The sequence below is a fragment of the Neopelma chrysocephalum genome, unplaced genomic scaffold (genome assembly GCF_003984885.1).
Source record: "Neopelma chrysocephalum unplaced genomic scaffold, ASM398488v2 Primary Assembly neopelma1_25, whole genome shotgun sequence".
In the NCBI taxonomy this organism is placed as follows: Eukaryota; Metazoa; Chordata; class Aves; order Passeriformes; family Pipridae; genus Neopelma; species Neopelma chrysocephalum.
The window spans coordinates 39206158-39221508 of record NW_020897694.1 but is presented as its reverse complement, the minus strand read 5'-3'; the positions used below and the strand labels follow the sequence as shown (position 1 = coordinate 39221508).

The 15351-nt window shown below is 38.1% G+C and overlaps 1 protein-coding gene across 1 annotated transcript in view; it reads left to right on the top strand.

The window, feature by feature from the left end:
- EDAR (ectodysplasin A receptor) overlaps positions 1-10313 on the top strand; it is a 72579-nt gene extending 62266 nt beyond the window's left edge. The window contains exons 6-12 of the mRNA XM_027675231.1: positions 1486-1572; positions 2729-2854; positions 2943-3017; positions 3322-3394; positions 4111-4270; positions 7183-7243; positions 9072-10313. Coding sequence (XP_027531032.1) covers positions 1486-1572; positions 2729-2854; positions 2943-3017; positions 3322-3394; positions 4111-4270; positions 7183-7243; positions 9072-9391 — 902 coding nt within the window. The 3' untranslated portion in view covers positions 9392-10313. The remainder of the gene's footprint in view (positions 1-1485; positions 1573-2728; positions 2855-2942; positions 3018-3321; positions 3395-4110; positions 4271-7182; positions 7244-9071) is intronic.
- The last annotated feature ends 5038 nt before the right edge of the window (positions 10314-15351 follow it).

Genomic DNA, 15351 nt, shown 5'->3' with positions numbered 1-15351 from the left:
CATTTCTCATTCACTACATGCAGCCATGTTTTATGTTAGGTAATACTTTTTTTTTTTTTTAAAAAGCCATTTCTCTTAATTTGAAGAATGCGTATATTGCTTTGTTCTTAACCATGGAACATTTCTCAGACCATTCCAGAGCACTTAATTTCCTGTCAAGTTTACCTGGTGGATTTGGTTTCTTCAAATATTTACTTGGTCAAAAGACTGGCACAGGGAGCTCTCATCTACTCTAGTTGCCAAATTAGCTTGTGAAGCCATGTGCTGTGCACACCTTACCAGATGACTGGGACAGTTTTTTGCCTTTAAGTCTGCTGAATATAATTATCACTGGACTTTTTTCCATAGACAGCTAATATAAAGCAGGAGGAATTTTATACCCCTTCTAAGACAGAAAATGTTTTTCAGTGTCTGTTGACAGCATCTGTTTGCATTACCTGCTTACCAGTGGCATTAAAGTTTATTTGAGAATGTTTATCCCCAACCCTAATATTTCTGTTCTGATTTGGAATACTATGCCACCACCATTCTATGTGAAAGGCTTATTCCAAATAATATGCAGTATTGTCTGATATTGTCAAAATATGTTAATTTATGACTTGGTTTAATGCTTTGAAAACTTGGCTTATGACACCAACTGAAAAATTAACTTTTAACCTTAGTTGTAGAATTTAGACATGAAAACCCCAATTGGACAATCTTACCCCTCTGCCAGTATAAAGTATTCTTAAAAGTTCTTCACTTTACTGTTTTAGTGGATTTTCCCTCTCCTCAGAATACATATTTGGACTGACAGTGGCAATCAGAAGAAACATACTGCCTGGTTACATTACAGGAAATTTTAATACTTCCTTTTGTGACAGTACATCTCCATGGAACAGAAAAGCATTCAACACTGCTAATTGTCACCTTTGCTTGGTTTTCCTGTGGGGTCACAAGGGTTTGCATACTATCACAGCTTCACAATGATGCTGCTCATGAAGGATGCTTGTGAGAAGCGCTAGCCTGAGGAATCTACATGAGCTGACTCTGAGCTGAGTCTCAGAGTCTGCAGTTGCAAATAATGGAGGAAGGGGTTGTAAACAGTTTGAATCATCAGCTGGATCTGGAAAGCTTTCTGCTACCCAGGACAGATCTGTAACATGGGAATCTGTTTATAATGGTTGGCCCTGCCTGTGTCTGAAGATGCTTGGGTGTCTTCTTAGTTCATAGCTGTTCAGGATCTTTGATTTCTTCCACTCCCTCTAGACATTATGCAAAAATGTAGTCAAATGTAGTCAAAAATGTCAGTTGGCAACTTTCAGCATGCCAGTAATGCATATTAACATTAGTGACATTTCAAAAAACGACCAGTTCATGGGTTCTTTGCTAATAAATGGGGAATGCAACCGAGCGAATGAAAAGCTCTTTTTACTTGAGCCAACATATTCTTTTGACTGGACAAAGTAACCACGGAAGTTTATGGCATTTCTGTTTATATTGCAGGTGCAGGGGCTAACTCTGGCATTTCAGCCATTTTTCCAAGTACCTCTGGCACAAGCACTTTCTCGCCTTACCAGCATGCTCACAAAGGTAGGAATGCACTCACAAAGTTAATTCAGGATCTGTTTGTTTTGAAAAGGGCATCAACGAAGTGCATCCAAACTGAAAATATCTATTGTGGTTTTCATTGCCACTATTTCTGGACTTCTAAAACTGCTGTTAGAAATAATTCAGAATTCACTTTTATTTCTTGGTTAATCAAAACTGCTGCTTTAGTTAGCTAAACATTAAATGGATTTGAACTGTACTCAGTAATGCCAGCAGTGAATTTAGCTCATTATTTGTAGCTGTACAGAAATAGCACTCTGCCTTATCAAAAGCTTAGCTTAGAAGGGTGACAAGAATTCAATGCACAAATATGGTCAGTCTCTTATTGAGCTAACATAAACAGTTCTCCACCATGATTGTTAGGTTTTTAAAATATGTGAACCTGAAAAGACACAAGAAAGATGCAGTTAACGAGGCACTGACAATGCTGATCTTGTTGGTATTATCTGAAAACATGGTTGTGAGAATCATGTTTTCAGAAAATTGAAGTTTTCATGCATTTTAGCATATCTGTAATTTTCTGCATCCTTTTGTGGCTTTTCGATTCCAGTCTTTCACATCCAAGTGCCATTTCTGAATACCTTTTCACATAGCTTATTTTAAATTCACCTTCTAGTTGTGCTGTGTTTAAAGTATCTGTTAGAAAAACATCAGTTCCTGTACATGTGCATTGTGTTCTCCTTTTAACTGCAGAGCTTTTGAGGCAGCCACACTTATCAACAGTTGTTTTAGCTCTTATTCCCTTTGCATATTTACCTTATTTTTTTGTCTTTTCAATCCTGATTCCCAGAATACACTGTTAGAAAAGATGCTGTTAGAAAAGCTATGCTTACGTATAGCTTTTATGTTATTAGGAGATAATACAATTTCATACACGTTGTATCTGATGAATCATGCCATCAAATATTTTAATGAATATTGCTAACTGGCTAGTGCATAAATATAAAAGTATTGAAAAACTGTTAATTTGCTTTTGAGATGCAACACTAAGTTTTTCAATTCTTAATAAGTAACCAAGACTCAGATCAACTAAACGAGTATGCAAAATGTCTGTAAGAGCAGACTGCAAACGATTAACTACTCTCTGATCCTAAGAGATGCTCCTTTAAAAAAATATTCTTCTCATTTATTCCAGCAGATCTTTCAGGACAAGGACATCTGGCTACAGCTCTTATAATTGCCATGTCTACCATCTTCATAATGGCTATTGCCATTGTCCTCATCATCATGTTTTACATTGTGAAAACAAAACCTTCTGCTCAAGGTAATTGTTCAGCAGGTGAAGTTTCAGCTGCAAATGCTGGTTTTGGATAGCTTCTGAGAATAATTAGTGTTTTATTTTTATATTCTAGCCTGTTGCAAAAGCCACTCAGTAAAAAATGTTGAAGCTCAGGCTAACACACAAGAAGAGAAGAAAGAAGTGCAAGGTATACATTTTTTCAGTTTTGCTTTTTCTATCCAAGACAACATTGGGCTTAAATACTCTTAATACACTTCTCTTAATTACAATTTCTCCTTTGAATTGTATAAAGCCCACATCAGTTTACTAAAGAATTGTCTATAATAGTTTTTTTGTACTACCAGAATGTCATTTAATCCTCTGATAGCACTTAAAAAGTAGCAGAGAGATTTATGTTTGCGGTAAGGTTGCCAGCAGAACCAGCTCCTGACACAAAGCACTGGTTTGGAAACTCCTTGCCTATTTAAATTTCTCTAATTATTGATCTACAGATAACGTTGTGATATTCTCTGAGAAAGAAGAGTTTGAAAAACTTACAGCAACTCCAGCTAAGGCTGTCAAAAGGTGGGTAAAAGATAAACATACTGCCAGTTTAATTGAACTGGGGGAGGGACATGGTCACCATCCATCCTGGTACAGTGGAACACATAAAGAACAAACCTGATGGGTAGGTTGCTGCAGCAGGGAAAAGACTAGGTGCCTTAGCAGGCTTTTCCTTCTCCAGTTTCTTGGACAATGGCAGACATCACCAAAGAGAAACCTGCGCCCTCCTCACTCCCTCTGTGACCAACTCATTAGCTCTTGGGTCTCCATCTCACCTTTTGAGAGGTTCATTTCTGGGATTTGAGTGCAGCTCTCACTCACATGGCCTTAGTAAGGTTCCCCTTCCCTTCTAGGCAGGAAAAGTAAAAACAGCTGTAACAGGCCTTTTCCGTGGTATCTTCTGGATGGCACAGTGTGGTAGTTTTCCTCATCTTGTCTCTGCCTGGCAGCCAAACCTGCCCAGGTAACACGATTATGGTGGGCTAAACATTGTCCTCAGTTGGAAAATCCCTCTATAAAAGGATTATTGCAAGGTATGTGTGACCGTGTTACTTGGTGGGCATTGTACATACACCCTGGGTTGGTGAATGCCATTACTTTAACAGGATTTCAGAGGAAAGGCATTTTAAAAAATGGAAGACCCTTTTATTCAATTAACTCTCAGACAGCAAAAAGGAGATGGCCAGAGTCAATCGATGATAGGCTTCACTAAGATAACCATATCCTTCATTTTACAGTGAAAACGATGCATCTTCTGAGAATGAACGACTTTTAAGCCGTAGTATGGATAGCGATGAAGAAGCTGCAGTTGACAAGCAAGGGACCCCAGAGAGATGCTTATTATCTTTAGTGCATTTGGCCAGAGATAAATCTTCTACAAGCAATAAATCAACTGGGGTAAGGCTATTTTGAGATTTAAAAATTGAGAGCATTTTTCTGTATTTTTTTGAAGGGAAAAAATATACAAACTATCACCCTCCCCAAATGCATTGTAGTGTAGACCAGACTGATTTACAAGAGCTTCTCCAGACAAATTGTTTATAGAATCACCTTGCATAGTGACATATATGTACATATATATTGTTCAGGGATGAAAACCAAATTTCCAACCAGAGTAATAACTTCACTTCTCTGTGTATTAAATGTTATAGTCTAAAGAAAGAAACAACAAAACCAGCAACCCCCTGTTATGGCTAATCCTAATAAAACTATCCGAAATGCTACATTTACTGTGAAAGATCCCAGACAATAAAATAATGTAGCAGCATGGCTGGATTCAGCTGACAGTGTAGCATCTGACTACCTTGACCCAGCTGCATCGGTATTTTCATAGCACAGACTTCTCAATAATATCCGGTGTTGTGCTTGGTTTTCATGCATAATTTTGAAAAACACATGAATGTTTTGAAGGTCATTGCTCTGAAGGACACTGTAAACCATTGTTTGTTTTGCTGTGGAAGGTCTTTGCTTTTTCCTGCTTAGTATGTACTGCTCAGGGCTTTTTATCTTACTTGGAGTATTTTAAGGCATAGTTAAGGCCACACGTCACCCACACAACTTTTCTGTTTGTGTTAACATGAAACTGTCCTTAAAAAGAAAAGTGTGTGCTCAGATATCTTTTTAGTACTTCAAAAAATGGCAATACCTAGTACAAAATCACATAATTAATATCAAACATCCAATATAATTTAGAATTAAAGAAGTTTGAAAATGCTTCTTTTCATGTTTGCATGTTTTAAATTGTTGGGATGGTTCAGCTCAAAATTTCTAAAGCAGCTCGCTTTTCAGCTTAGTCCAGACACAAAGTCTCAACACAAGCGAAATGGTTTTGTAGTTGTAAACTGTTATGATCGTCTGAAAATAACTTCCTACTCCAATGCTCACATTTTAAAATTCAGGTTTCTGAGGTCTCTAAAAATATCCAACTTTATGATACTGCCACAAGCACTGGCCTGAAATAGGACAACACACCTTGGGTAGGCATGAAATCAGAACATTTAATAAGAAGCATCTTACCTTCTAAAGACTATATATAATAGACACATTCTCCAGAGTCATTTAGGTAGATATCTCATAAGCACACCTGAAGCATGAACTATTTCTTCCAAACCCTCTGGAAGAAACATACTTCTCACAGACTGAAGACTGCTGACAAGGCTGAAGACAGACTGTTCAATGAAAGTGCAGATTGCATCAAGATCCTCCACTCCATACCTAAGATGTCACAATTAAGCCACTTGCCAGAAGTTAGAAAAGCAGTAATTTGCTTCAGGCTGGAGATTAAGCAACATGACTAGCACAGGAAAGAGTATTCAGTAGCCATTGGACATGGATAAAAAAAGTTAGTCTTGCTATTAACCAAGTCTGCTTCTTCCTAGTTAAAACAAAATCCATTTGCAAATAGCTACCACACAGAGGATCATCAGGCTAGATGTCACCTGTTTACTTTCAGCATAAGGTTTACAAATCCTCTATCTTCTGGCTCTGGTAAAAAGAGCATCCTGCACAATTCTTCATGGGCATGGAATTAGTTAACCTCCCTCTTTACCCTAAAAGTGAGGGGAGAATGAAAAAAAGGATTCAATAGTTTTCCTAGGAGGAGTTTTAATAAATCCTATTAAAAGAAAATTTCCTGTTTACAAGATTCTAAAACAGCTAATGCAAGCCTACAATAGCAACATGACCTATTAAGCACATGTAAATTAAACTAAGAATATGTGAACAACAATCGGTGTCTGGATTGCATTGCCCTGCAATACATGACAGGGTTTGGGTGGAGCAGCCACTTTGTGGTCTCCAGCTGCAAGTCTGTTAATCCAAGTCATTGATGTGCCTTGCCCTTTAGAGCCCAAATAAAATGAGGGAAATCTTTCCACAAAGCTAAGTACTGAAAGCGGAGATTTTTTTTTCCTGGCCTGGTTTGCAGTGAAAAGTGACAAATTTGTGGAGATAATGCCAGAGTCTTGTCAAAAAGACAGCTTTTCAGAAATCTCAGTCCTAATGAGAGCTGGCACAGGGAAGAAAATTCCAGTACCTGCGAACTCATGACATTTTGACATTTGTTTTCACTCATATTGAATCCAAAGTCAAACCTTGAGGATACTTTTGCTAAATGAAACTATATAAAAATGTCCATTTTTGACTTAAAAAAATTTCAGGTTTTCATTCTGAGATTCTTTCTTGTCAAAAATTACTAGAGCACCCTGGACCTCAGATTTTTCCTTTTCAAAGATTCACTGATTTATTTTTTTTTTAATCTATCTGTAAAATGTTTCAGATTTATGAAGACAATGTATCATCAAAGAAAATACAGTTAATTAGTAATTAACTAAGTAGTTCTACGTCAAATGACAGAAAGGAAGATCTCCTCCTCTACAGTCCTCTTAGATCACTGGAAGAAGGCAATTTCAGTCTGAATTTAATTCTCTGCAGCCAGTCCTGACCTGGTTTACCTGGACATCCCTACATTAATTGTCTGCATGCATGATACTGGATTTGTCCTCATTCTCAGGAGTTTGCTTTGGTCTGAAAGCAAAATCAAATAGACAAACACTTGAAACAGAAAGGCAATTGCTCTCAAAAAAGACTAGAAGTTGGAAAGATCTCTAGCAGTAGCAAGTGAAATCAGAAGTACATTTATGCTTCATGGAATAATGGTTGTGTCATTTTCTTTGAGTCTTCAAAAGGGACCCTTGAGGATAACCCCTAGCACCATGAAATGAACATGTCCCATAGATTTTCCACTTCTGTCTGCTAGTTGTTTACTCTTATGACTGAAAAATTAATGAAATCAAACTTTTCTCATTTAGATTCAAAGTCGAAGGAAAAAGATACTTGATGTGTATGCTAACGTATGCGACGTTGCAGAAGGTGAGTGCGCATAACTTGCATCTATATTAACATCATGAAATTAGATCACAAGTGTTTGCTATAAGAAAGGCCTCTGCCTTTCTACAGAAATGGTCCCAATCCAGAAAAGACACTCTGTAGACAGATTTGTGCTTGCCAGGGTGCCCTGACCCCAGAGCTGACTAGGCCCTGGTCTTGCGCTGGAGGATGTCACAACTTGTGTCCAGTCATGGGCACAGGGTTCCTTCCTATGGAGAGCAGGAAGAGTTGTGTCGGGCTGTGTTGGTACACACACGCAGAGCAAGTTGTGAAGAAGCACTTTTGCATTCCCCATCTAGAGGAAACACGTTTGATTTATTTAGTTAGTTCTTTGGATAACAGATAGAAAATAGTTTCAAATATGGAAGTGTGATTTGGGGAGGGTCAGAACTGAGGGTAAGACACTCTGCTTCTTTAAATGGTGTCCCACCTCTCACAACAAAAAGTGGAGTTTCCAAGTTTTAAGTGTTTTAACCATGTTTAGCACTTGACTATCTGAACTGTTCTAGCAAAAGCAACATGAATTAAATTCCCTGCAGAACAGGAGACATGACTGCATTTATTCCCACCACACACACGCTTCTCGTGCACATGTATGAGCATTCTGTGGTTCAGTGAGCTCTGTCTCCCACCAAATTACTGCTGTTGAGTAAGAAGCAGGAAAACTACAGAAGTGAAAAGCTGGTTTGGGAAAAATGCTGTAGCTGATTCTCTCCTCTGTTCTCTGACCATGAATACACAGAATATATGTCCATGAAAAAAATAGCTTTTTCCCCACACGATGAATGCTAAATCCTCTCTAGGGATTCAATGACAGTAATGACAGTGCAGCACTTGCAGGGACTTTCATGCTTGCATCTGGTATCATTGCTTCACTTCACTTCTGGCTTTCCCACAGGGGCAACTTTCAATTACAGACATGTTTCAGCAGCTGCTGGTGACAGTCCTGGAGAAGGGTCAAAGCTGTCTCTCAAGCTCAAACACTGTGCCTGATGTGCAGAGGTGTATTAATGGGGCTGCTCACTAGGGATACAGTTACAATATACTGTTTCTAACAGCTAGTAAATTGTTGAAGGAAGAGGCAGAATCATGGGAATTCACACTCTGGGTGCATTCCTCCCATTGTGGGGTTCCATTTCCGAAGGCTTGAGGTGGATAGGGAAGGGGTTACTCCAGCTCCAGGGGTTTCTTCAGGGTCCTGGACGCATGGAGGGGTTAGGTGCTCACCCCTCCCCCCACCCATGTGGTCCCATGGCTCCGGAGAGACAGCACCCAGACGTGGAGAGGAGGCGAGAGCGTTTATTGATGAGGTGGTTACATTTATAGGGTTTTGGAGGATTCAGAGAGTGACCAATTACGGGGTCAGGGGGCTTACAGGACACCCAATCGCAGGAAGGGGTTAAAGGTCCAATGAGAAGACTTCTTGATATCTCCTCAGCACATTCCTGGGACAGAGATAAGAACTGGCCATGGGGGATTTTGGGAAGAAGAAAGCACAGGGACCACAAAAAGCCATTTTGAAACACATTCAAACCACAGCTTCCCATACAAGATAGATTCACTGCTACATCACACAAGCCATCTAATACTTCTTTCCCAGGCAAACTGTTTACCCTAATTATTGTACCCTACTGTCACCAGGAAGAATTAATTTGATAATATACAGTAATACCTTTGGAGCTAGACATACCTGTCATGGACTATCACTTAAAGATTTTAGCTGTATTCATTGCTAACAGTATAATCTCTAGTGCTTAAATGCCAACACTCGTGCCCAGACCCACTTGACAGTATACACCTCCCTTTATAGGTCTGAGCCCTACAGAGCTGCCATTTGATTGCCTGGAGAAGACCAGCCGAATGCTCAGCTCGACCTACAACACAGAAAAAGCCATAGTGAAAACGTGGCGCCACCTTGCTGAGAGCTTTGGACTGAAGAGAGATGAGATAGGTGGTATGACAGATGGCATGCAGCTGTTTGACCGCATCAGCACGGCAGGTTACAGTATCCCAGAACTGCTAACCAAACTGGTACAAATTGAACGGCTGGATGCTGTTGAATCCTTGTGTGCAGATATTCTGGAGTGGGCACAAGCAATGCCAGCTCCTGAACCAGCAGGGACATCCTGACATGCCTGCCTGGGACCTGCACTTCTACATCACCCTAAAGAAGCACGATTTCAGCAAGCACACAAAGACTATGGACAAAAGACCATTGATGTTTCTTCTACATAATTGCTCCTGATAGCCAATGGGAAGCTCTTCTCTTTGACTTCTAAAAAAAGCGAAGTTGCACATTTATAAAAATAAGAGCAGAAATCTCCCAAGAAGCTTGGTATGAAACATGTCAATAAACAAAATTATTATATTAACCAGTTACTGATAACAAGTGGACACACAAACATCCATTCTGCGGTCTGTATTATGAGTATAAGGGCAAATAACCCTGCTGATACCCTTCCTGCCTGGCCTTCAAGAAAGGCATTGAATAGCTCTCTGAAAATATTCCTGTCTCTTAGGACTTCATTCAATGGTTTAATAGTTACAGTCAGAAGCAGTACCACAGCTACAGTGTCAATTAGTACACGTGAGGCACGTACATTTCTATCCGCTCCAACCACTTTCATTTTCTACACTTACTATGGGTTTGTTGAATCTAGAAGTACATCCTCAGATTTACTAATTATACTACATGAAAAAAGAGTCACCATAACTTACAGATTGAAGTGCTTCAAAACAATGTACATAATGCACGTTAATGCACTCTTGGTCCATACTGACATTTCAGAAATTATAAATTCAAACTGCTGACTTGCTGAGGACAAGCTGATTAGGCAAGTTGACAGCAAAATTTGTCAGTCACTCCTTGCGAGTTGAGAACAAGTTCTTTTCTTCTTTGCTATTACAAAAATAAAACCAAACCCCCAAACAAACGAGAAAAAAAATGCACCTTGTCCACTACCATAAAAAATGTACTTTTCGGGTAGTGACATCTACATATCAAATTATATTCCAAGAAGAGGAAATTCAGACAACAGTGCACATGTGACAGTATGAGCATAAAGAGCAGATTTCTTTAGACACTTGAAGTGCAGAGGAAAAATGTTTTTTAAATGCTATACTCTTGTAAGCCTAGACCATAAGCACAGAATCTACCTGTGAAAACAAATTCATGTGGAAGGTAAAGCATTATTGTGAGTTTGTGTATAACAAAAGTTCAGCTAACTTTTTTCAACTAAATCTCCGGTTTTCATGGCTAAAAATTCTCTAAAACTCATCCAGACCACAAGTCAATATCTGTTACCAAGCCTATTTGCCTAATTTATAGCTAAAATAGTGATGGCAGATTTCACTGAGTGCAATCACTAAATTAAGAGACGTGTCAATTCCAAAGCAACACTTCTTAAGTTCCAAAGTGCATGAGTGAACAAAATGCTATTAAAAATATTAACCATTACCCTGAATTTAACAAGCAGTGTTCCATGGCTTAGTAACTAGATCTTACCTATTATAGTATTATAATTGTGCAGAATATTTAGTATCACTTTGTAACATCTATATTTAGCATCTTTTCAGCACTTGATTTGTATAGCAGAGGAAGTACATACAGCAACATAAAACCTATCCCTGTCATTATTCTTCTTCCCCTCTTTCTTTTGCATCACAAAACACTCTTCATTAATTTGCATATGCCAAATTCGATGAGAATTTTTACTCTTAGCAAAGCAGCAAGCTGCATTTATTTGAACATTTAACTAGTTGACTGATATTGAATTTAGGAGTGAAATTCTTGGTGTCTTGAAATTAATGACAAATTCATACAGACTTCAACAGGCTTCAATAAGATTTCTAGATTTGCTGACAACTCAGCAATCTTCAATCTGCAGTTTTTTACTACTGCTCCTAGCATAAAAAAAAGGGGGAAAGAAAATAAAAAAACATGAAGATTCTATTTTTCTTGTGCCAGTGTGTAACTACAGTGTTATTCAGTGGACTGCCTCTTAAGTGTGTCATTTAATACTACACATCATTTAGAAGACACAAGATAAAGAAGATACAACAATCCTCTTTTCTATGTTTATTGGGCCATGAAAAGATCTGGTTTTGAAATCAATCGTGCCAATGTGAATGCAGACTATTTAACATTATTTTATTTAGTATACAGTATTTTTATTGTTACACAAAAGATGTACAGGAATGAAAAAAAATCCTGTAGATCTTGCCAAAGCTTACTTTCTAATAACTTGTTTAATGCTGTATATATAACTTATTTTATTGTAAAGTATGAACATAAAATATGCTAATAAAATAAAGAGGTCAAACACAATTGTATTAGCCATTTCTTTGCCTTATAAATCTGTAAGTAAATGATTTAGCCAAGGGCTAGCAGGCACATTCCTGTGGTATGGGAGTGTCTTTGTAACATACATGGAGGAATCTTTGCATTCTTGTAGGATACTGCTTCTCTATATCACACTTAGGAAACTTTTGCAGCAGCAACCATTTTGTCAAGCGAGTTTGGGTTCAGTATTTCACCTCATTGGTACTGTGAAAATACCAAACACCTTGCTATTCCTCAGAGAAACTGTAAGTTTTTTTCTATTACTGAGAACTGGTACAGACTGTGAGACTGAAGAATAATCTCACAGTAACAATACTCTCTTGTTAACATGTCTTCATTCTCCATTTCTAAATTACCACGCTACCAGAAATCTTAACTGGAAGCTTTTGCTGCATGACAGGATAATTGGGTTCATGCAGTCTTAGGCTGCACAGGTGAGACCCCTGGAAGAATTGCTAGCTTCTGGAAAAAACAGAGAGCACCAAGTTGGATTTCCCCCAGACTGAAGGTACTTACTACCTTGTAAGACCTTTCCCACCTAATCTTGGCTCTCTAGCCTGACCAATATTGTCCCAGTTTTTCCGTAGAGAAACTTGCTGAATTTCTGGCTGCAGTCAGAAACTGCCCTCTACATAGTGTTTGATATCGGATGGTCCTGGTCTGATGACATTAATCAAAAGAATAGAGGTAAGGTGGGCTGAAAAGGATAGGTCTCTGCTTTGCAGAATAAAGCAACACCAGTTGACTGCCTCCATATTCTATAATTTGGGATCATTAATCCATTACTCATGAACAAAAGATAATGTGTCCAGCAGCATGGTTTGGAGGATGAGCTGAAAAGACACGCCAGTTCCAATTCTCCCGGTCAAACTCAAAGCCTCATGCAGTTTAGAAGTCCTGCTTTGTTATAAAAAGGATGTGTTTAACAGAAAAATCATTCCTGATGTAGGTGAAAATCATGACCCAGAGGTAAAACGATGACTCCTGTATGCAGAAGTCATTCTTCTGCAAGCAACTTCTATATTCCTTTGTGATAATGAAAAGCAAATGGAGACCATGCCCTTATGTATTGGGTAGGCTTCCTGCTGCACATTCCATTAAATATATTAACATAAACAGCGCAAGAATGCACTGTCTCAGGCTATATCTAGTTTTAAACACATAATATTGCATATGTATTCTATCCCTCCCATCCAAATAAGCTCTTTTGATTATTTATTGTAATATGATTTATAATGCATAGCACCTCTTACCTCAGGCATTAATTTATCACTATCAACCACTCTTCAAGGACAGAAAAATGTTGATTCCTTTTTGCCACTGCTCTGTGAAACTAGACTGTTTGAATACTTATTGAAGAATGGCAAGAAGCTTTTGCATGCACTGCTGTAGAAGACATCAGTGATTAGCTGTTATACAGATCACACACAGGCATTTCAGTTGTCCATCTCCTTTAAAAAAAAAAAGGTTTTTTTGTTTTGTTTTGTTTTTTAATAGTTGAGGCTGCTTTAAAAACAAGCTTGTAAAAGGATTCAAGTTAGTATCACAAGACAATTCAAGAATTATTTTCCAATTTAATCTGACACGTAGAAGTAAACAAAAAATCAGGAGGAGGTAACACTAAAGACTGATTAGTAGAAAGAGAACTGAATCCAGAAGGAAGCAGAGTTCAGTATCTGTTTCTGAAATTCAGCCTCGGTGTGCAAGGCTGCTGTGAAAAAAAATCATTCCTCACACTTTCTCACACTTCAACATGGAAGAGGACAAATCAAGAGGACATTCAAACTGCTACATTGTGGGGAGGATCATGAACAGAAAAAGCATGTTTAATTGCATTTCTTATATAAATCTCTCTTGAATCCACACACTATTTCTTCTAATTCCTTCTTCTGAAGGAATTAGATTCCTAATTCACTAATTCCTTCTTCTGAAGCACAAAACCAGTCTGGCAACACTAGTTATCTCCAACCTTCTTCAAAGGTCTTTTACTTTTCCAAAAAGCTGATGTGTGGGTGGGATATTATGCCCCTGTTCGCAACTCTACCATAGGATACATTTTTTCCCTGAGGCTGGATAGATTATTTTTATTTATTTTGTTCATAATTAACTGCACCGAGTCTGCCATTTTATGGAGCTGAAGATGATCTTAAAGTAAACTTATTATTAGGAATGTTATCGTATGCTGACTTTTCAACTATTGTTAGCAGTATCCTGGCCACTGAGTTTGCAGCCCTAGCTTGTGCCCATCTATCAGAGAAGTGATCAGAGACATGTGGTATATTCAGTGAAATATTCCTTGGGTCCAGTCTAAATACCCTTGATTAATGGGCACAGATAGAATTGTTTTTGGAAAAAAAAAATATATATGGATTCTCAGATCTCTTTTTCTCAGTTAATTCTCTCAGTCTGACTTTGGAGATCAGAATGCCTTGCACATTATATCTTGTTAAATTTCAACTCAGGACCACTCAAAAAACATAGCTACAAGCAAGTAAACAGTACGTGGTTTTGTTCAAAGTTATCTCTTCTAGTAGTGATCAAGTAGTCATACAAGACACTTGCTTACAAACTTGTGTGAAAAACACAAGTCTAACAAACATGGATGTTCTTAGCTATGATGAGAAGATGGCATTCAAGGGTTTCATCTATTTCTGATGATGGATAGTGATGGTTATGACACAGCAGACTACAAGAGTCAGAGAGACAAAGGTGCCTTTGCCCATAACAGCATTCCTCAGAGAGATGTGTAATGTAGGATCACAACACTGCACAGCACTATTATTTTTACCATAATTTTTGTGAGTTTTAAAAACATGTGAGCATTACATCACTAAGAGGAGCACAAGGGATCACTGCTTTACCACCACGGTTCCTCTAACCATTTGGCAAGTGGAATATTACCAAATTGTTTCATAGATCAAACTTTCCAACTTTCTGGACTACATTTAAATACGCCATCCTGAAGATAAATGTTTTCTATCAGGCCATCAATCTCTACAGCCATATAAGTTATAGGTGAAAAATTCAGTATATAATTAAAGGATCCAGTGTAACAGCCCTGAATCATGAGCTTAACTTACAGCTCCTTTTAAACCTGGTCTGGTAATTTAAATCATTCATTTTTGACATCGATGGTGATCATGAATAGAAGTTCTCTAAAAATATGTTGCCTTCACTATACTTTCACCTTCCAGGTAAATTTATCTGCTACAAGAAATCTTTCCCTATAATATATTAAGTTCAGCTATATAACATTAGGAAGAGATGCAAGTCAGTCATGTTCAGGAGAACTGGAAGATAACTGTGAAATCACACTTCAAGAGACAGACCTTTTACAGATAGTGAAAGTCACAAATATGAAGAAACAGAGCACAACTGTGCAGGCTGGGTAGTGTTAGCCTATTTTATTTAGCTCTGCCAAGCTTCTGCAAATACAACTCTCCCCTGCCCAGGGAATAATCTTTCTTACATATTTGCCACATCTAGGCTTTGTAGATCAGGTCTGAAACACTGTCTTGCTTATTTATCGATAGGAAACCTTTGATAAAGACCAAGGATGATTACAATTCTACAATAGATGGGTTTGTAAAAAAAAAAGAAGCTATTTTTCATCATGTTTGGTAGCCTTTTCTGGTACGAAAACTATCCTAACATGAAGAGATGCAATATTCTTGTTGACTTTCTCAATGAGGACTCTCACAGTTGTTCAAAAAATGAGCAAGACAATATTGTGTGCTAATTCTTTATC